Source organism: Thunnus maccoyii, chromosome 9 (genome assembly GCF_910596095.1).
Source record: "Thunnus maccoyii chromosome 9, fThuMac1.1, whole genome shotgun sequence".
NCBI lineage: Eukaryota > Metazoa > Chordata > Actinopteri > Scombriformes > Scombridae > Thunnus > Thunnus maccoyii.
This window is the reverse complement of record NC_056541.1, coordinates 30,172,216-30,194,934: the sequence shown is the minus strand read 5'-3', so window position 1 is coordinate 30,194,934 and position 22,719 is coordinate 30,172,216. Positions and strand designations below refer to the sequence as shown.

The window sequence follows — 22,719 nt, the reverse complement described above, 5'->3', positions numbered from 1 at the left end:
GTTTTTTTCCTCTGAGTGGACTTCAAGGTCCATAAACACGCTCCGCTGCTGCTGCAACAAACAGTAACACTGCTGTAATATTGTTGTCAAGGACCAAAACTAGGTTGACAGAGCACTAAGTCTTTACTTTCACCTTGACAATGTAAAGTGATAAAGGTATGTAGAATAAAATGCCTGCCTTCTTTCTTCTACTTGTCAACGATTAGTTTTGATAGGAAATAACAGAATCTGCTTGCAACAAATTCATAAACATGACTTTTCTGTTTGTGGTGCATTTTAAACCAGTAGAGCATTTGATATTCAGATAGCAAACCTAAGACTCACTTTACCTTGATGTTGTGAAAGGATTGAGAAAATACTAAAATAAAAAGATAGGTGGAATGAAAAAAAAAAGATTGTGGGAAGCGGCGGCTTTTGTGTGTGAACAAAACAAAGCTGAAAGAGAAACTTCTTAACCTGCTCTTTTTCATTGCTGTTCCACGTCTTTGTCTGACAGACTGAAGGGCGGAGAAGGAATGACATCAATACCAAGACATTTTAAAGCTCAGAACAAAGAATGGAGCCAGAGCTAGATAGCATTTAAAATTAACACGAGATGCTGCAGTGAAAAAAAAGAAGTAACAATGACATCCAAACCAAACTTCACTCCAAATATTATACAAAAAAAAAAACCTACCTCTCATTCTTATTTATGAGACATGTAAGACAAATCACAAGGAATTAACGTCATCAAATACACCAGTCTATGTCTTTACATTTTGTAATCCCACAGTTACATCTTATCTTCACACACACACACACACACACACACACACACACACACACACACACACACACACACACACACACACACACAGACAGACATTCCTATACAAGCTCTCTTTTAAGAGCACACTCTCTCCTGGTCCCTCTGGGGTCTCCTACTCCACAGGGATCAGTTCGAGAGGCCCAGCTCTTTTATGAACATAATGCATTATTAAGCACCTCAAACATCTCCTGGGCCTTTGTTTATTACTGCTCTTATTAATCACTTGTGCATAATCTCGTCCCGCCCAGAGAGCTTTCATTCCCCATCAGCTTTTATACGCCCTTATTTTCCGACAGACCGCCACAAACGCACACAGCACTCCCGCTTCCCTCTCATCCTGACTGTAGGTACTCAGCTGCACAATTACAATAAAGCCAGCTCGCTGTGCCTTACAGGCCTCTCTCGCTGCTGCTTGCTTATGTTTATGGAGGGTTGAAGAAGGACAACTATTCTTTATGCATTTGAATGACTCTGAATTACTAAGGTCAGTGCGTTCTGTTCTGGTAATCTCATAGCCGAGGGAGACATCTGATGTGAATATGTAAGGTACTTACAACCATCTCATACCACAAGACAACATAAGACTTGATGTGACAAAAAGCTGCTTGTACTTGTGCTCTGCAGTACTGCTGGTCACCACTAGCAACCACTGTTGCCATAACATTTCCACTAATGCACACACATACATAGACACACACACCTCAGACATGCCGTAGGCTTAACACATACACACATCCACACACACACACACACACACACACACACACACTTAGAGGGGTGTATTCAGATCAGAATCTTCACAAACTCTCAGTGAGCTCCCTGCTCAGATAAAAGGAGCTGTGTTCTAAAGGAGAGAGGGAGCGGGGTGGATCCTGAGGGATGAGTGTGTGTACTGAGAGGAGGTGAGGAAGAGCAAACACCTGGAGCGTCAGTCTCAGGGCTACGCCCCTGGCGACAGGGCCTCGCTGCTCTCACAGAGGTGGCAACAAACGCAGACGTTCAAACGCCACTTGCACGCTTGCACACACACACACTCCAGGAGAGAGGAACACAATGAGGCAGCAAGGAGGAGAGGAAGAAAAAGACGAAGGAAGTTAGGTGCATCTCTGGGAAACCGATGAATTTGGGCAGAAGCTGCCACTGTTTTTCAGCGTTCAGTGATCAGGACATGTTTATCTGCACTGATCAAAACCGTGCGGAGGTGATATAAACATTGTTAGGGAAACACTGTTAACAGACCCCTTTCAAGCCCCAGACTGGGTAGGAGTTATAGTGCACAGCATGAGGAGATGTCACAGGCAAATCAAAATATAGAACGCTAATGAAACACTCCAGTGGATTGACAACTCGGATTAGGGCCTCATAAAAGGCAAGAGGAGAGGAAAAAAAGTCACTTCAATCACTTGCATCAAGAAGTTATTTCTGCTCTGAGTTTACTGTTGTATTCTAGTTGCCATTGAACAGGAACATTATCTTGCATTAACAAAGCGTAACATTATCACTCTGGAATCTCACAAACATAACGGATATGTTATTTGTATTCAAAAGTGGGCACGGCAAAGTGGATAACTGATATGTGACCAAATGTTAATGATAGCCAGATACAACAGGTCACATATTGAGCTGCTGCTGCCGCCGGTGCCCCTCCCCCTCCTTTCCTTGTTCGCGTCTTGCATTCATTAACTCCGCTGTTGGCCTGTTCCGATTGGACCAACGGCACACAAATGAGCACGCACACACATTGAGGGAGAGACGCTTTCAAATTAAAATAATAGGAGGGAAAAACGTCCAGCAATGAATAGTAATAACTGCATTAAGATTAACGAGCACGGCGTGTAAAGAATAATTGCATCTGTCAAAAGATTAAAAATACATGAGCTGTAGCATTTGTTGGGGGAATGCTGGGAAAGCTCGCTGTTGTGTTTGAGGGGCACAGAGAAGTGGGGCCACAGCCAAATGACTGTCCTCCGGTGTACCTGGAGTCATCCATTTTAGCGAGGGGTGGGCTGGAGAGGGGGGGGGGGGGGTTGTGACCTTGGACACTAGCAGCAAGATGTACAGTGACTGCAAGGGCCCAGCACAGAAATACTCTCATTGCTCTGGTTTTCTGTTCAGTTACTGCCGGAGAAGTGGAGGAATGCTGGGATCAGACTACACAATATTTTTGCCTTTTCAAAATGGTCACTGTGTCAGATCAGGCAGTTTTAGAGTTGTACATTCTTATTGTCACTTAGAATAGAGATAACAAGTTATAGTTTTTCAGTTTTAGGTTAAGGGATTCAGTAATTATTACATTGTCTTTACTAAACTCAGTAACACTCCATTACATAGTGAAGGCTCAGCTTGTTCGCTCTTGTTAAGAGTTAGATGGAGAGTTGATATCAATTTCATCTCTGTGTTTTGAGTGGACAGACTGCATAGCGGAATTAGGAGTCCCCAGGCCCAAAAGGTGCTGTTGGGCCCCTACTGTTCTCCCATTCCCACCCATCCACTATGCACTCTGTACAACTTCTATGTACCCTGATGCCTCCTAGTTCCCATTAAGTCCAGAGCATGTGGCAGCGTCAGTATTTGCCCAGAGACCATCTAGTACTCCGTCACAATAATAACATTACATTTTCCAAGATATGTGTGTGTCAGTTAGTTTATGGTAATTTAATTAAATTAATTAATAATTAAATCACACATTTATTTAGGAATATGCACCAGTACATGTGCATATGCACCACAACTAAAGTAATGAAGGTCCTTAAAGTAGAATTTGACTCAGGGCCTCTCTACAGCACAAGGTCCTCATTATTGGAAAATAATGCTGGACTGCCTGACATGTCCTAACAAATCTGTAATTAATCAAATTACCAAAGAACTATTTCCATGCAGTAAACCTGGGACTTTTGGACCTCCTGAAAGTGAAAGCTGCCCACTTTGCCTGATTTGTAATCCAACCTTGACAAACTGGTCTGCGATGTTTTAGCTTGGGCAAGGAGCTGGAGGTATGGGGAGGCAGCTAGCTTCCACCAAAAGAGGAGGAATACACCTTCAACATGTGTCTCATTAGCTGGCTTGCTAATGTTAGCCACTGTTAAGCCTGCATGTGTGATTCAGCTTGCCTGGTGGTTCACTGTGAGAACTGGACTTCTGGACTCTAAGCTAGTTGTTGATGGTCAGTAAATTGTTAAACCACAATGTCTAATTTTATTTCTCGATGTGTTAAATACAGAATAATAACATGTGGGTGTGGCATGTTTGGAGTTGCAAGACACCTTTGACTGCGCTATGCTGAGTAATGAAAGTAATGATGTAATAATGTAACTACTTCTGCCATTAAATAATTAGTAAAGTAATGTCTGACTAATAAGTGATGAGTAATTGATTACTTAACTTGGCCAGTACTACTTAGTACTGAGTCAGGCCACAGCTCACTCTGACCTTTGTTGAGAAAGAAACCAACTAGCTTCACTTTGTATGAGTCCCAAGGAAACAGTGAAATAGACTCCTTTTTTAAAACTAAGGTCAAATGGAGGTATGAGGCTGGTGGTGCAACATCACTTGATGTAGTTTGACACAGGAAAGTCTGCCACTGTATATTCAGTAAAATGACCAGATAGAAAGACTCCTTGTGAATTTATATGTAAAAGAGACTGAGAAAACGTTACCTTGAAAACAAAAGCTATTGTACCGTATTGTTCTTTATTCTTTTATGCTTGTTAGTTGATGTTGGGTGACAGTGGCCTTTCTTTTTATTTTAAAGTCTTTGTTCTTGAACATAACAACTCTTAGTTGACTCTATTCTCTACTTGAGAGGGGTTCTTGACAAAATATATCCCACAAGACGCTCCTGGGCTTGAATTAAGGCCTTGATATAAAAGGTATAGGTCAGAAAATCAAACAGAATACATCTTCAAAGAACAGTATTTCTTATCAAGGAAATAACTCCATTCAAAGTCTGTGTGTGTTGTGTGTGTGTATGTGTGTGTGTGTATCGTGGCACAATATCAAGCAGGGGACTTCAAGGAAAAATGGAGACCTTTAAAAGTCAGCTGCCGCCGTCGCTATTTCTCTGACGCAGACTTTTATCTTGTATTCATTGAATCTGTAAACAGCATTCTCTACTCCTGCCACAAGTGTTTCTCTGATCTAGACTGAGATTGGGCTGCATTTTACTGCCGTCTCCTGCAACAAAGAGCAATACAGTACATGTGCCCTGGCATCGAAATAACAACTGCATAAACACACAATATGTCTTTCCTCCTCTCTAACTTACTGTCTTTCCCCCCTCTATCCCTTTTCCCCCATTGGCCTCATCAGGCCTGAGTTCCACATGAAGCCAGACTTCAGTTGGGATTTTAATTGGCCCTCCACAATCAGCAGCAGAGATCCTCAAGGATGTGTTCGCTCCTCAGCCAGGCTACACTCAAGAACTAGTGCTGGGTTTTGAAGTGGCCTCACGCAGAGTTTTGGAAACCACTCTGAGAGCGCAGACTTTGAAAAATAGATAAGAGCCACAGGGTATAGGGTTTTATGTATCTTATATCCATGTGCTGTTGCAGCATATCTATCTATGGCAAGAAAATTACTTTTTGGTTTGTGTGTTGCTTCATATATACATGATATGTCTGTGAGTATACTTATAAGGTTGGTCCTGTGATAGTGGTATAGGTTTGATGGGGAACTGATGTCCGGGGAGTGATCTTGGAAAGGGGAAAGATAATTCTGAAAGTAATGTGTTTGAGTGTGGTTTTTACGCTTCTGCTGTTGTTGTTGTTGTTGTTTGTTAAGATGTGGATCTCCGGTCTTAGTTGGAGACTCACCTGGGGCCTCGATAAGCTGTTTGTAGATTCCCAGGAACGCAGACTCGGCCTCCTTACTGCGCTTGTTCAGAGCAACCACCTGCAGAGGAGAAGACGCCATTAAGGTAATCATCGACTGATAAATCCTGACATATGTCTAAATCACAATGCAAAGCATACTTTAACATTTGAGGCATTTAAATTGATGCTTTTAGACAGAGAAGAAGACGCTTAAAATCTTAAACAGCTAACAATGAATCAATAGTAGCCAGAGCAAAGGTCAACCTCACAGCATCCTGCCAATAAATGAAACAAACATTCCTGAACTCCTCGTATACAAACTAATATATGTATCTACAGTATGTGTAACAGAGAAATGCTGTGCAGTTCATAGCCTGTGCATATTCACCATCTCCAAGGCTGTGTGTGCTTCTCCTGTACAAGCACTGACAACTAGAGAAACAAGGCATAAACTATGATGATATCTTTGCTGTTTAACTGCCAAGCTGCTGCATGTTGCAAGGTGACATTTGGCCTGTTAAATGTAGGTGTCGGCGCACGCAAGGAGGCTCACCAGTGACAGTGGCCTTCGTCACCAGCAGCACTCGGCACCTGCTATCCTCAGCTCGGCAGGTGATGCAAACCAATTAACGATTCATTAGGAGGGACAAAGAAAGCGAATTAGCCACCACCTGGCCCCATGGAGAGGGCACCTGCACTAGTGGATATGTGGGTTATCCTGCTCCCAGCTCCCGCTAAGACCTCGGGCTTGTTTGTAAGTCAGAGGACGTGTTGCGGCTGCCTCTCAACGTCCTCAGCTCTGCGACAGTAAATCAGATCAGGCTCATCCAAATGACCCCCCTACTCCGAGAGCAGACGGAATTCAAATTATTGTCATCTATTGTCTATGTCATTTCTGTCACTGTTGATTACAGCCTCTATCGTATTAGCTCAATGGACTCCACAACAGAGGGTCAAGTGTGTGGTATGGCTGAGCTGGGCTGCTCCTCATTGGTATGACTGCACTTCAAAAACATCCATTTTGCAAAGAAAACACTTATGAGAATGGTGGTGGTGGTTGTGTGTTGGGGCTGTTTAGTGGGGTTATAAATAAGGTGTGTGGAAAACAGCGAGGGACGGAGAGCCTTTGATTTACTGGAAATGGCTGGCGTCTTCCCCGGGGAGGCATAACGACAGCATCATGTTTAAAGAAATATCATAAAGATCAAGCAAATCCTCCCATCACTCCCACTTGGAGCAGCTCAGAGGAGTTCATGGAAAATGGAAAAGGCTGGAGCCTAATCAATACAGATGCAATAGTCTGCATCTCTCAGCCAGCTCCCTGCAACACTATGCTGTTGTTATACTCAGCTATACCCCACTTTAACCCCCCCACCCACCCACCTACCCACCTCCCCTCTCCTTTCAGGACATGATGTTAACGTTGGCATGTTGGTTTACAATCAGTGAAAAAGTGTGGCCCCATAAACACTGTTTCCAGCTTTATGTGTGGGCTATGAGCAACAACTAGTGTTGGTTCAGCTAAGGTTTGCTTCATCCCCACTGATGAGAGATTGTTTTTATGTTTGCTTCATTTTTACTGTGAACAGAACAAGTTTGGTGACCGAGAGCTCTTTTCAGCCAATATCGGTCCACTGCTCTTCAGCTTGACAATGACCAAAGCTCCAGCAGCACTTTGTGACACCTGGACAAACTATTATCAACCTGAGTTAACACCTGAACTACATGGTCACTACAGCAGGGCTGAACCCACCGCGACTCATCAACTTTTCACTGACAGTCTGCTGGCTGGCCTGGCTTCCTCTGAAGCGTATACATCAAATGAGGCTCCCAACTGCATATGTAAAAAGCCTGAGATCCTGTGCAACAGCTAGGCTCCATCTTCCAGAGACACGTAGGGTCTCTTGGCCCTCCATCATCCTTTAACGAGAGAACACGGAGATTACCTCCACAATCACACCATTAACCTGCCTACAGACGCTAGCAGAGACATCAATCACCCGCCTGCCTGATGCCTTCTCACGTTAGCGCCTGCAATGCGTATAGATACTCCCCCCCCCCCACAGCCCACCCTTGCTATCATCAAAGCACTCTGAGGTGTCGTGCATAATATGGGCTGATCAGGGAGTCATCTTCATCTCCATGCTAATCCACCTCCAGCCAAGCACATGGGATTTCAGAGAAAGTCTCATACTAGCAGATACGAGCAGATAAGGTTGTTGTACAGAAAGGTGTGGCTCGAGAATGGACTACAACTGGCAAATCTCTTCTCCTCTTTTGGCTGCAAGACACGGCTCTGGCCCTGGCTTCGGCTCACAGCGCATTCTTTGTTTGCACCCGTTTTGTGATAAAAGATATGGCTACCGAGGGAATGGGCTCGCCGCAGGTTGATTTTACAAGCAGGAGTAAAGCCTGGGGCAGAGTAGCAAGAGAGAGACAAAAGAAACCTGTTAGCGCTCCTCCATAACTCTTCATGCAGCAACAGAGTGGGCAGAGCACAGCCTCTGGGACAAGGCTGCTGGGAAATACTTACTGATAAGCCTTTGAGAATACTTACAGTACCCGCTAGTGAGTCCGTGTGTGTTTGTGTGTGAGTGTGTGTGTGTGCATGTGTGTGTATGTGTTTGTAAGTGTGAGAACAAGCTAGCATGTGTTGGGGAGAGAAAAAATAAATGACGGAGGAGAGAATAAATCTAGAATGAAGTAGAGGAAGCAGAGTGAAGGGCTACTGAGCAACGTACAGATAGAAACAGAGAGATAACGGAAAAGAGAGGTTCCCATAAAGAGCGCAATTAGCAATTATGCAGTCATCAATTACAATTATCACAACTGGTGATTATGCAATTATCACTCTAAATCATCGTTTTCCCCCTCTGCCTTACCAGTTTGCCACCCCCTGTGATTTGGTTGTTTGAGGCTGGGTTGTGATGATGCAGGTGATTAGAGTGTGTGACGATGATGGGGGTGTTGGGCGGGTGTCAAGGCAGATCTTGCACTCTTTGTGTGTGCAAATAAGTGTGTGAATGCTTGGAGCATCATGTCTGCATATACATCTGTGCCTGGATGTGCACAGCATGTCATTTAATTCTCAGTTTTCTGCATGTGCGTGCATACGCACAGTGCAGAAAACTGCACTACTTCCATCTCAAGGTGAATGTGGTTGGTGCTGTGGGTGGTTTGGGGACAGCAAATGTATGGTTCCACAGTCCCTGAGGCCTCTAAATTACCTGTCATCTTCCCCATGATGCAAAGGTCAGTGCACAATCATAGGGAGTCCATCCTACTGTGCTGCTTACGGAGCGCCAGTCCAGCCCACAGGCTGACAGGATGTCACAACAACCCCAGTCCCGCTCCATGCTTATTAGAACAAAACAGTGGGAAGCCCACCACCACCACCACCGCAACACCACTTGTCACAACACCTTCCAGCAGAATTGACTGGATTCCTGACAAACATTTGTATTAATCTAAGTGTTGAGAAAATGAGGCAAAATACGAGCAACTCTCTGCTAATGCTGTGTTAAAATGTGCTAAAATCTGGAGCCAGGGTGTTTTTTTTCTTTCTAATTAAATTCTTATTGGTAAAACAATTCCAGTATTAAATAACAACAACAATACATCTGTCATTTATGCAGTCCTTCAACTGTCTGTCCATTTTCAATGCTACCATTTCATTTTGAGCCTTGTATAATGTCAATTTCTAACCCTTTTTCTCTAGTTGTGTTTCTTGCTGAAACAATTAGTAAGAATTTGTCCTGTGTCACTTTCTTCTCCCAGTTCCTCAAGATAGCTCTTTAACTTGCAATTAATAATATTTCAATCAATATACATCCCTTCCTGGTACAATTTCAAAATATCATGTATAAAGTACCATCCAAGATAGAGGCTTCAAGTATCTGTTGTAACACTGTAGAGCGGGGCAACATAAATGTCTTCAGGTACAATAATACAGATTAGGGTTGCAACTAACAATTATTTTCATTATTTCAATTAGTCTATCAAATATTTTTTAGATAATGGATTCATCATTTAGTCTATTAAAAACAACAGAAAATAGTGAAATGTCTTGTTTTCCCAGAGCCCCATATGATGTATTGAAGTTGCTTGTCTTAACGTAAAAATATTAAATTTGGAAATAAATAAAACTGAGAAAATAAAATTTAACTTGTTAAATCATTGAATAAACAATTTGAGGAATAAACCTGCAATCCTACAGTCATTTTTTTTTTCATTTTCTTTATATGTGATCTGTTGGTTAAAAACAAGCACATGCAAATCCAAAATTTTCCCTTCAGAAGCAGGGGAAAGATCATATTTTACGTGAGCCACCCAGCTCTTGTGCAGCTGTCACCACCGGCGTTTGTTTTGCGTTGAATGTAGCTTCAGAAGAGAGGCGGCGGGAGGAGAGAGATGAGTTGGTGTGGAGTGACTGATGAGTGGGTGGAGGAGAGGGACAGAGGTAAACACTATTGCAATACAGTCTGGCTGGTGAGAGACCCGTGTACACCCACACACGCACACCCACATACACACACACTTGAACTTGGGAGCATGCAAACACACACATCAAGTCACACACAGGCAGATGCACACTACACACAGACCGTGTTTGAGGGCAGATTTAATCATGGTGACACCCATCTCGGAGCAGTGGTAGCAGCATGGCGGTGGCTGTGGCCGTCTCTGGGTGCCCAGTGAGATGAGCAGTCAGAGCACTGACACACATCTCGTCGCCACGTCAATTCCGATCAGCGCTGCCTGTCAGTCAACCCACTGCTCTCACAACCGACCGATGCCAAAGCCTCTGCAGAGCTGGCGTCTCAGCCAAATAAAGGGCTGAGCTGACCACACCAATATTCTTTTGTACCACTTATCCACTCGTGAACACATGCTGCAACGACATGCAGCGACAAATTCAAAGCAAAAATACAACCTGCAGAGGCTCACCTGCATGAGTGAAAGTAGAGTAAAACCTTGAGTGTACGGAGCAAATTTTTTAATGCAGGTTTCAAATCATTAAGTTACAGACTCCATTAATCAACCAAGTAGGAAGGACTTTCATATAATTTTTTACGGCTATTATTGCATCAGCAGTCAGTTAAGAAGACTAAGAGTCTACAGCCAAGCTAGCAGTTCTGTGAGGTTGTATTTACACCGCAGGGCTTTGAACTAAGTGCTAACGTCAGCATGGCAATGCTAACATGCTGATGTTAAGCAGGTATAATGTTTACCATGTTCATCATCTAAGTTTAGCATCTTAGTTTTAGCATGCTAACGTTTGCTAATTTCCACTTAACGCAACATACAGCTGGGGCTGATGGGAACATCATTAGTTTTGTAGATACTTGTTCATAAACCAAAATAGGGGACATATTCAAATTTTGACCTGATGATGGAGCAAGATGAAAAGTTAGGGGGATCACCAAAGTTCATCCAAGGGTACCATGAAAGTCTCTAAAAACAAACAAAACAAAATTTAATGCATTTAATCCAACCAATTTCACTCAAAGTCAAAAATATCAACCTCATGGGGGCGCCAGAGGAAAAGTCAGAATCAGCTAAAGTCTTTAGCCTGCAAACATCTGGGAACCATGAATGTCTGTACAATATTGTGCACCAACAATCCAATATTTCAAAGGATATGTGAAAATTTTGAACTGTTGGAGGCAATAGATGAAAAGTCAGGCGATCACCAAATTCATTGGGATTGATCCTTTGGGAACGACACACTTCTGTATGAAATTTCTGTATGAGATATTCTCGTCTGGACCAAAGACGTGGACCGATCAATAGACCCTAGTTGCCATTGACAGAGCCATGCTGCTAGCAGAGCTGAAAAGGAACATCACAATATATGACTTGAATATGAGACTAAATGAGCGGGACCTTAGGTCAAAGCCCCAGTGGAGAGTGCCGTTAATGACACAGGCGAAGAAGTAAGCAGACCTCCACAGATCAAGGTGGAGCTGATGTAATCCCGACGGACGTGGCACACAGAGTCTCATGAGAGACAGAACATGGCATGAGATTAAACCCAGATCAAAGAGCCTGCTGTCTCCACCTCCCAGCAGGTGTCTTCTGGGTCCCCCACACCATCAACTGGCGGCAGAACCACTGTCTTACCCGCCCTCTCAACAAAACTCAAAAGCACCAGCCTCAGCGCCAACACCTCAAAGTCACAGCAAAGTCAAAGTCAAGAGCCGCTGAGAGACAAACGGAGGGAGGAAAACAAATCTTTTATGAATGTCTTTGTAGTTCAAAAGGCAGGAGTTGTCATTTTCTTTGAGCTTGCGCTTTCAAATGTTTGATGCAGCAGATGACCTAAACCTTGAGGAAAGTGTGTCTGCTGAAAATGTAACTATCATGGTATGATGGGAGGGAGCGGGGGCGTGCTCAGGCTAAGATGAAGGCACCGGGTGATGTGCTGAAAGGGAGGGCTGTGAAAAGTAGTAATGAGTGCACCTGGACTAGATTTCAGTGCTGGGAGAAATGTTAAGAGGAGACATGAGAGGAGAAGTGTAGGTAAGGGCTAATTATAAAAATAAAGTGCCCCCATTATCCCGGCACTGTACTGCCCTAGTGAACAAAGCTACAACAGATGGGGTGTCATGGGTAACTGTGCCAATGTGAGCCAAAGCCCTGGAGTGGATGGACCCTGGCAGGCCACTAGTGGAGCAGGCCTGGCAAGGGGGAGGCACAGCTGCATATCTCGCCCTCAGACACATGTTGACAGTGTTTCTCTAGCCCTGCCTACACTAGTCAAGGTGAGACAGCATGACACGAGGGGAGAGAGGGAGAAAGAGAGGGAGAGAGCGCTCCACTATGATGGATAGTGCTCTCCATCCACCTCTCCTCTCTCTCCCTCTTAGAAAGCTGGTGACTTTCCAGTGAGGCAATTATCATTGCGGAATGCATAATAGCCTAATTAATTACAGGTGTCAGCGCTGCCTTTGTTTCAGCATGGAGGAACATCATGCCAAAGCTGCATCCACTAGAAAGAATAACGCTGATGAACGAGCCTAGAACCACAGCTAGAAGAGCGCAGCTGACAGAGGAATAAAACACTGCAGAGACGACTTGAAGTCTGCCAAACAATCCTGTGTCTATTGCTGACAGAAGATGGATTGAAAACACATGGTGCAAAAATTAGGTCCATTATTTGCTTGATAAATCTGCTGTTGTCAATTGCAGTGCTCGGAGGAAGATCTCAGGTAGGCCCTGCATAGGACAGCTCTGATGGTAATTTGGTTCCAAGCAGCAGAGACCAGCGCGGCGTTGGTGGCAGCACTATCAACAATGAAACAGCCCCTTACCCCGTGTTCCCTGACAAACATGGCATATCATTTGTCCTGTCAGATTTTCCGATTTCATTCATTGTAGTGAGAAAGCCGGAAAGCAGACAATTGCCAGGGAGAGAGAGAAAAAAAGACCTAACAGGACCTGCAAAGGAGAGAAGTGAATGATGGGGCGACTAGGGAGGAGAGACAGCACAGAGATTCCTGTTACTCTCCTCCTCAGCTAAACACAAGCATACATCGTGCAGAACTTAATAGAACGTCACATTTAGTGTGTGTGTACTGTACAGCATGTGTGTCTTTCTATGGGGGGTCGTGGCGGTAGGCTGATAATCCCTCCACGCCCCCAGGCAGCGGGGGCTCATTGTAGAGTACATTGAGTCTAATAGGAGCAGGCGCTGCAGTTGTATGCAGCTCTCCCTGCTCCCACTGTGAGAAGAGTTTTACATAATTAATGACTGTTGATGTTTCCCAGGTAGTCGCCCGGCAAATTCACTCCAGACTCGGCTGCCACCGTCGTCGGTTCCACAGAGAATGAGCGACACCAGAACAGACAGCTTACATTACAGGCATAAATAAGGCAATTTTGTACAGTGTCTTCAGACATTACTGTGAGGGGGGTTCAGGGCCAATGACTTGACTTGCTTCAGAGAAACACTCAGAAAGAGCTTTTCCATGTCTTGAAGTCTACAGAGAATTTGCGCTTGATGCGAGTAAAACTGTTTCCTTTAGTGTTTTTATAATTCTGTATGCTGTTAGAGCTGCAAAGACAAAAGCACCTTGCCTTTTCAAGATAACAGTTGACAACTCCAGACAGATGATCATCCGTGTCTGCATGAATCAGTCTAATTTGAATGTCGATCTTAATACATGTGAGCCTGGTGGTCTGGGTTTGTTTGTTTGTTTGTTTGACCACTGAGAGTCTGGCAAGGCCGCAGGGCCCTGCACATACTGCTGGGAGGCAGTCCACATTTATACTGGAGCATGTTAAATTAAACATTTAAACATGACACCAAGGGAAGGCTATTTTTTACTGCTCTCGGCCCACTACTCATTATTAATTTGTAATAACCTTTAAGGCTTTTTGATGTCATACATATTTTACAGAGAGATATCACTCCCAGCCAGACTGGAGAGGGCCTGTCGATGACAGATCACCAAGGTGCCACTGAAATGTGCCTTCAGCTGCTATAATTAGGACCAGGTGAAGGTTAAGAGTGATCTTTGGACTGTGCGTCTATGCATTTGTCTGTACACCAACTCACACTAATGCATCAGTGTGATGACATGCCACCACCCAAAACCACCCAGAAAGAGAGATAAAAGAAGAGACTGGCCAGGGGAGCAAGGATTTTCCCCCAAATTATTTTTCACAAAAAAAAGTGAAAACATCTTTCTTGCAGTGATCTAGCAATCATTTCAGAATTGTAGGTATTTATGAGTACCTAGAGTAAAGGAGTTCATATCATCTGCATAAATCAGCTGAGTTGGGGGAAGGGGACACATTAACACCCCACTCTCTGTCTCCTTCATACTCCTCTGTTAGAGGGCTGGCCAAGGCCCATCATGCTCCCGCTCAGCTGGGAGGCCCTCCATGCCCGCTGGATGCCAGCCTAAAGCTCATGTACGCTGGTGCCAACACGCCACTAAAAGCTGTAAAACAAATGAGCTCTGTTTGGTTAATGTACACTGATTGACCTCTGCTGCCAGGCATTTGATGTCATGATTGTAATGACCAGCTTTCCTGCCTGATCCCTCATATACAATGTGACAGGCACGAGGTGGCATTTCAACTTGAGTGAATGAGGGCTAATCACATGAGATGCCTACAGCAGCAATTTTCAAACATATATCCAAGCAACTATGGATGAAATTATGAAATTCTAAATGTATTTATTCATATTTCTCAAAAGTATCAGTTCACCCAAAATTAGCCATGCGGAGAGATTTGGATTGATTTGTACAGTGCTTCAAATGAAAAAAGCAAAGAAAAGTGTGAAAGTAAGCTAAATTTTTGTAGCAGAATTTAGTCTCTTCTTGATGCCTACCCCAGTAATCATCTTGCAACCTCTTCATCCTCCAACTCCCAGGTTCGTGACCACTGACCCATGCAACATACTGTCAACATGCTGTTTTCATAATGAGCATTTTTTTCAGTAGAAAGTAGATACAGTTTTCACAGGGACTAATTTTTATGTGTGAAATAGGTGCAGTAAAATGTTGACAGTTTGGTCTGTGGATTATCCAGAGTAACAGGGACATTGTTTCCGGAAACATGTGCTGCCATTTTTAAAAAAATCTAATTTAAATTTTCAACACTGTGAGCATCACAAACTCAAAAAAAAAAAAAAAAAATCCAAAAAATCTCATTCACATCCATTATACTGGGGTGGAAGCAGATATCTCAAAACCTGGACAAATAAACAAGTATATCTGCATGGTTAAATATCACTAGTTAAATGAAAAAATATGTTTTCTGTAATTTGCGTGAACTGACCCTTCAAAAGAAATGCCAGGAATGTCTTAGAAATAAATGTATTTTTTGCCTGACAATAACAATTCTTTTTGTTACATCATTTTGAAGCAGATATTCAGGAGCACTAAATTCATCTTAAACAGCCTCAGAAACAACTCTTCAGCAAGCTTTATATATAGGACCTGACTTTATCTATTGGATGCTGAGCATTACATAACCCTCCATATGCTCAGAGTGTAGGACAATTCCATACGGGTTATAAATAAAGAAACCTGACGCACGGCTGCAGCCACTGTGATTTGGGCAAGTTCTCACATGGGATGTCATAGTTCTGCAGTGCTAGCCCCACTGCTATTTCAGGCTCTGCCTCATTAGAACATCCTCCATGAGTGAACAAAAAAAAAATATAACAGACTTTACAAAAGACATTTCATTAGGGAAGAGAGAGCATGAAGAGAACATTCACCCTCCCAGCTACAGTGCGTTCTAGGCTAAAACTCAAACATGCATTTACTACATCCTCCATGGATATGGAATGCATTGCTGTAACAATTATTTTATCCCCACACACATCCTTCACTGTTGTTGGTATATAGGATCTAAATATTAACTGGAAAAAGCTTAAGGACATAACAAGTAAGTTTGACCTCAGCCAAGTAATCCAAGGCCCCACTAGAATCACCCCATCATCTCAATCAGCATTCTCATTAAGCCAAGGTTAGCCCATGATAGGAGGACTTTTCAGCATCTATGTAATAAAGTTGTAAACAAATTGAGAAAGGCAAAACCAAATTTCTTTACTGGTCTTATAAATGGTGCTAAAGGCAATACCAGGCAAGCTTGGGAAAACAACAAGGGGGGTAAAGGGTTTGAATAACAAGTTCAGGCAATTCTAACTTAAGACAAAGACCCAATTTCTTCTGTGTTTAATAATTATTTTATAGATTCAGTTAAAGAGCTGGCTTGAGATTTTGGCTTAAGAAGTAAGGTCATTATATCACCAAATTATAATCTCCCTGTTTTTAACATCTCTGAAGTGTTAGAGTCCTCCATAACCAAAATCTTGAGCCAGTTTAAAAGCTCCAAAGCCAAAGATGTTTTTGACTGTGTATCCTAGGTACTCCTATCACTCATCTTGTAAACTTGTCAATGAAACAATGCTATTTTCCTAATGCCTGGAAATCAGCAGTAATAACCCCTATTTTTAAGGCTGGTGATCCAACTAATGTAACCAATTACAATTGCAATTTGTGACCAATTAATAGCCTGTCTAAACCATGGCCATTTCCCACTGCATCCTATGCAGTTTGGATTCAGGGAACATCATTCCACAGAGACAGCAAATTGCTATTTTATTAACCAAATTAAATCCAGTCTTGATAAAGCAGCGGTTGTTTTCCTTGATTCTAAAAAGGCTTTTGATATGGCCAATCAAGTTCTTTTATCCAAATTGTCAAATTCAATTTCTCTACTAACGCGTTCACATGGATGGAGTCGTACCTAAACTTAAGAAAACAATGCAGAGGAATTATTGACACTTGCTCATCTTTTTCTGACTGCACCATTGGAATTCCACACGTATCATACATTAATGATCTGCCTGATTTGCCCAGAGGTCCACATCCAGATATATGCAGATGATACAGTTATTTACACTCATGCTCAAAGAAGAGAACAAGCTGCTTCCAAATTCACTGCAGTATTGAACAAAGTATCAGACGGGTCAACTCACTGTTGTCTTACTCCTAACATAAGCAAAACTGTAGGTATCTATTTTTCTATCAAGAGAAATGACAGTCATCAACCTTACTTCCTAGTTAAAGGAGAGGTAATAAATATGGTTGAGCACATCAAGTATCTGGGCATAATTGTTGATAATATCTTAAATTTTAAGAAACACATAAAAAAGATCTCCAGAAGTGTCAGAGCTACCCTAATGAATTTTAGACATACTAGGCACCAACTGCCTCTGGCTGCTGCTAAGCTTTTTATGCACTCAATGATTTTCTCACACTTACTTCTTTCTGCGCTACAAGCTGGTCCCAGGCAGGAGTGACTACGCTAAAATCATGATACACTCTTTACACACTATCTGTGAAAATTCTTGACTGAAAACAAGGAGCTACCATCATTGTACTATCATACAGAAGTATAATTTATTGACCTTTGACAGTTTTCTTTGTTTTGCAGATATGTGTCTGATGTATAAATTAATTCATGATCTTGCGCCACCATCACTTAAACAATGTGTCATTCTGCAGGAACAATGCTAGGTAGGTCAGGGCATCAGTCAGAGGTGACTGCTTGGCTAAATTTAGGAAAACAGCTCTCAGGCAATCAGCATTTTCAGTCAGAGCAGCGATAAATGGAATTCCCACCACCCATATCAGAGAATGCACAAGCTTCAGTATTTTTAAAACAACACTTAAAACATGGCTCAAGACGAACCAATCATATGATCACTGATCTAAACCTTTGTATGGAACCAACTGTTTTCCAACATGGAGAGTATGTAATGTATATTTTGTATGATGTTGTTTTATATATGATGTTGCTAATTGTATTGTTTTTAATTGTTTGCATTGTACTATATTGTTTTTCAACATCTTCCTGCCCAGGGACCGCAGATGTATATTAGCTATATAGCTAACTCTGGCCCAACAGTTGTGTTGTGCATGGCCCCTGTTAAATAAACTAATAAACTAGACATTAAGGGTAGATGCATTGTGAAGACACACACACGACGTGTGATATCCAGGTATGCTATAGTACAGAGATCTGTGTCACATGGTCCCACAAGGAGGAGGTGTACAGGGCTCGTTGACGGGGACACAAACACGCAACTTGCCACAATGACGGCAATTACCCCACGTCCCCTGCCTTCAACCTGAGTGTTTGCAAGTGAGAGAGGGGAAGTGAGGGACATGTGATTATGCATGTAAGTGTGAGTTTTTGCACGAGAGAGGAGGCCAGAAAAAATACACATTATTGCGTGACTGCCTGTACCTGCCTCTGTGATTGTGTGTGTGTGTATGTGTATGTCAAAGCCTGCCTGTGGAGGCCCTCTCACACCACAGCAGCTGGCTAATTTAGTTAGGGAATAGCTGGCTGTCCTTCAGGTGAATGGGCAGAGATTGGTCTCAATATGAGATGTAATAAAACAAGCCCATCACTGGATCTCACCGTACCTTCAGCTGTCCTTCACGTGTCTTGCCAGAAGAAGACATACGCCCACAAACACACACACACACACACACACACACACACACACACACACACACACACACACACACAAACACACACACACACACACAAAGCTCAAGGAGGCAAGGAGATCTAAAAGGTTTGATATTTTGAAGAAAACTATGAAACAAATGTCGCTTTTCAGTTATTTTAGATTACCTAAAAAATATTTATTTATATTTTTCACCACTGTCAATATCTATAGAGATAAAAGAACAACCAATATATTGATTTAATACAGTATCAAGAATTTAGAGAATATTTAGAATTTTAATATCTTCATGGATATATTTGTATCAAAGTGTTTCCCTTATTTGTCTGCTACTGTTATCTACATTTGCTTCAGTAAACCCTGTGCAACAAAATCCTGTACATGTTTGTGTTATCCAGGCATTTGTGACTTCATGCATCTCCATGTTTCCTCCTGACCGACTAACAGTGCCTCTCTGTGAGGAATGAAACATGCTTGAGCTCCCTGATTCCACCTGTCCTCCTGTTTGGCTGCAGCTGACTCTTGTGCCTTCCTGCCAGCTGCTAGCATCCTGGACCTGGTGACCAGCAGCTTTTTCCCTTTTGCCCGTCCCCTCGGCTCCACTCCAGAGTGGGCACTCCACTCCAGCAGAAGAGCTGGAGCCCTACTGCTAAATCCACTGAGACCCAATTACAGGGACAGTGGGAGAAATCACGAGCAGAGACGCAAAGTTACTTTGCTTTAATTAAGGATGTGTTTAACACTCTCCTCAGGCCACCGTGGCCACTTTATGCCTCTGATGAAACAGAGAGCCCTGCAGTGGGACTTTAAAACATATATCTGTTTGTGACAATGGCAAAGAACACTCTGATCTGTGGGCTTAGATATTTAAGCGCGGCGGGTGTGATTTAGGGTGTCGTATTTCCAGTGTAAAATAAGAATAAAACAAGCAGATCTCTTAAAAGTGTAAAAACACATTTGATTTGTGGAAGAAGAAGCTACAATTCAACGTGTGGTGTACATCAGAGGAGTTGCTCCCCTCCCTGGAAAGAAAGTTACTTCTCTTGCAGCTGCTTGTTTTAATAGAGCCACATGTTAATTAGTATTGTAGTTAATCCCATATTAAAGAGACCCAAACTGTCAGGTCATATTATAAACAATCAGTCCTAATGTTCGTGCATGTGACATTTGGAGCTGCTATCTCTTCTAGCAAAATGTTCCCTAGGTACTAATTGGCCTACTTTACGCTGTCTTTCTTTGAATTGCCAGTTTCTTTATCATTTAGGATATTAGGCTTGACAAGCATCATCCAATATACCATAGGCCCACTAAAAGTGGAGAGGAGCTGCATCATTTTTTTGCAGAGGGACAGCAAAATTGGAATAAATGATTTACACTAGCATGTATACTGCAAGATCTACCTTCATGTGATATTAAATACAATTTGAAAGAAGAATAAAAGTTCAAACACTTAGCCAGCAGCAAAGTAAGTGTAACTTTTCTCTGCTTGCATTATTTAAGATAGGCTCCATCATTTTATCAATCTATCGATCTCTCACCAGAAAGATGAAAATGGAAAAATAATGAGGCCGATGAATGCTGTGTAAAGAACATCAATGTGCAAAATTTAATTATCTGTGCTGGAAAGAGAAGGAAAATGTGTCGGCTGTTTTCTAAAACAAAAAGAAAGTGAAAAAAGGAGCAGTTAATATTTTTCCCTCTCTGCATATTTTAATTACCAGATCAATCATAACTACGTACTGCAGTACTGCAGAGAAAAGAAAATTGCAAGTCTAAATGAAAAACAATAGATTTGCTTTAAAGTCTTCGCTCTTTTGAAGTCTAAATTAAAATTTCAGGTACCTTTACAAGAGCCTTCTTCAGAAAGTTATGATATTTAATTAGCGTGTTTAGATTTTGCTGAAATTAAACTTCACAGCCAAGCATCATGTGAAATGAAGACTGGTATTCCCGGGCTTCAGCGGGGGGGAAACACCACAGATGAACAGAGGGAATTAAATCACTTCAGCACATGAGGGATGCGTATCCTCTGACAGAAACTCATGTTCTTTTGACTTGTGCTGCCACTGGCTTGATCGGAGGCTGGGTCTCGGTGTTCAATGGAGTGGAGAAACAACTTTGCTCTCTGACTGTGTCTGTGCAACTCAGATTCTGTGCCTGAAATCAGAGAATCGCGCCGTAGAATTGGTGAAGCAGCTCTCCCGTTCTGCCTTTTCCTCCTCACATGAGCTTTTCCTGGTTGTACGAGCGCTGATGTTTATTTCTCCTGGCATGTCCTTGCCGGCGCTGAGCCACCGATTTCACACATTTTTATTGGCTAATTTGACTGTGCTCTTGCCAGCAGCTGAGAGTGAGCCAGGAGTCGGAGAATCTCAGGAACAGTGCTACTGCTGCTACTAGTGTTGCTGTTCTCTGATTTAGGTTGCCTGGAGGGACACTCTCACCTGTCTCATAACAAGTAGCTGACCATGTTAGACTGAGGTGAGCTAGGTCTTAGAAACTACCTCCTAGATTAGTTACTGTCTGCTGCTGGTGAGTGTCTGTTTGGTGAGGGGTCAGAAGGGGAGTGTGATTGCCTGTCTCTTAAGGTGACAAGGGTTTAGAGGAGCGGATGTACAGCCAGTCAGACGCCCAATAGGAGCAGTGCAGCCGGCGCTATGTGTGCGTCCATCCTCAAACATGGCTAACATTTGCACAGCAGCGGCAGTCAGGCGTGACGTCTCTGGGCTCTGAGGTTTGTGCTGTCAGGACGGTAGAAATTAAACCTGGCACTGCAGAGCAGAATGTGCTGAAACTCATCAATTCCACACGGCTAGAGAGCCAAGTGCCTATTTATAACACCCCACCCCCCCTCTCTCTTCTTTACCTGGTGTGCATCCCTGGCTCTAAACACGCATCCATAATGATGAATACACCCAACTGGGACGCTCCGACAGGGCATCAGTCAGGACAGGAAAACAAACACACCAACACACACACACCATCAGATCACAGCACAGCAGAGGAGGGATAAGACTGACACTAGGAAGGCTGATGGAAAGGTTGAGGCATCTCAGCATAAAAACACCCAGCAGAATCACAACAATCAGTCACCACAGAGGAAACAAACAAGGGCAGTCACATATATTAAACTTCTTCAAAAAGGCCCAATCTGGAGCTGAAATATGGTGTACCACTAGTGAAAACCAGCCACCCAACTACTGCTTTTGTTTATGTAGTGATTTACTGAATTGATGATATTTCATTTTAAAGTGAGCCTCTGAAAAAAGACAGGCACCATTTGGCAGGAATTATTGTGTTATACATTTGCTTTTGGGTAGAAAAATATGTTTGCTTTTATATTTGGAGACAAATATGACCTGTATTATGAGTTTAAAAATGCTAATCAAGGGTTGTTGCATTGTTTTCATTTTAGTTTGCCCTTCATACATTTTTTTATACTTTATGCTGATATTTTTGATAGCAGAAAGATTTCATTTTCCTGTTACAAATGAAAAGTTACATTTATAAGCAATAAAACGAACCCTGGCTTTAATTGAAACACTAGACATTGTTGATGCTACAGTTTTACTTGATCTTGCTAACATTACCTTGCCACCTCACCTCAAAAGCTAGGTAGATATTGCTGTGTAGTTAGTATCACACTAACACAGTATCCTGTGTTATTATGACCTCTGTATTGTCCGTGTTTATTCATCTCAAACAGACAATGTACCTTCTGTTCAGACGTTAGCTGTAGCTAGCTAGCAACATATGCACTAACTGTTCAACTGTGTCCGATATCCTTTCTTAATTATTTCCCTTCTTCCCTTCCAGTTTCTCTCTTTTTTCCCGTATTCTCTGTACATTCATGAATTATAGTGATACAGCTTAGGATGTGTGCAAATCTTTCACTTAAGTTGAAACATTTTATATTAGCACTGATGCCTCTTTGTCTCAATTTGCACTTTCTAGAGTGCAAATATGTGTCTGTTCACATACACTCGCATCTTTGCATTGACATTTATATGCATTCACATCACCTTTAAAATTCACTTCACGTTAAGTCTATCAGCACAGTGGCCACAGTGGCCACACTGTTAAGCAGAAGTGAC

At 42.5% G+C, this 22,719-nt stretch overlaps 1 protein-coding gene across 1 annotated transcript in view; it reads right to left on the bottom strand.

The window, feature by feature from the left end:
• The window catches only part of cux2b (cut-like homeobox 2b), an 88,412-nt gene that overhangs the window by 21,268 nt on the left and 44,425 nt on the right, over nucleotides 1-22,719 (bottom strand). The window contains exon 4 of the mRNA XM_042421040.1: nucleotides 5,620-5,698. Coding sequence (XP_042276974.1) covers nucleotides 5,620-5,698 — 79 coding nt within the window. The remainder of the gene's footprint in view (nucleotides 1-5,619; nucleotides 5,699-22,719) is intronic.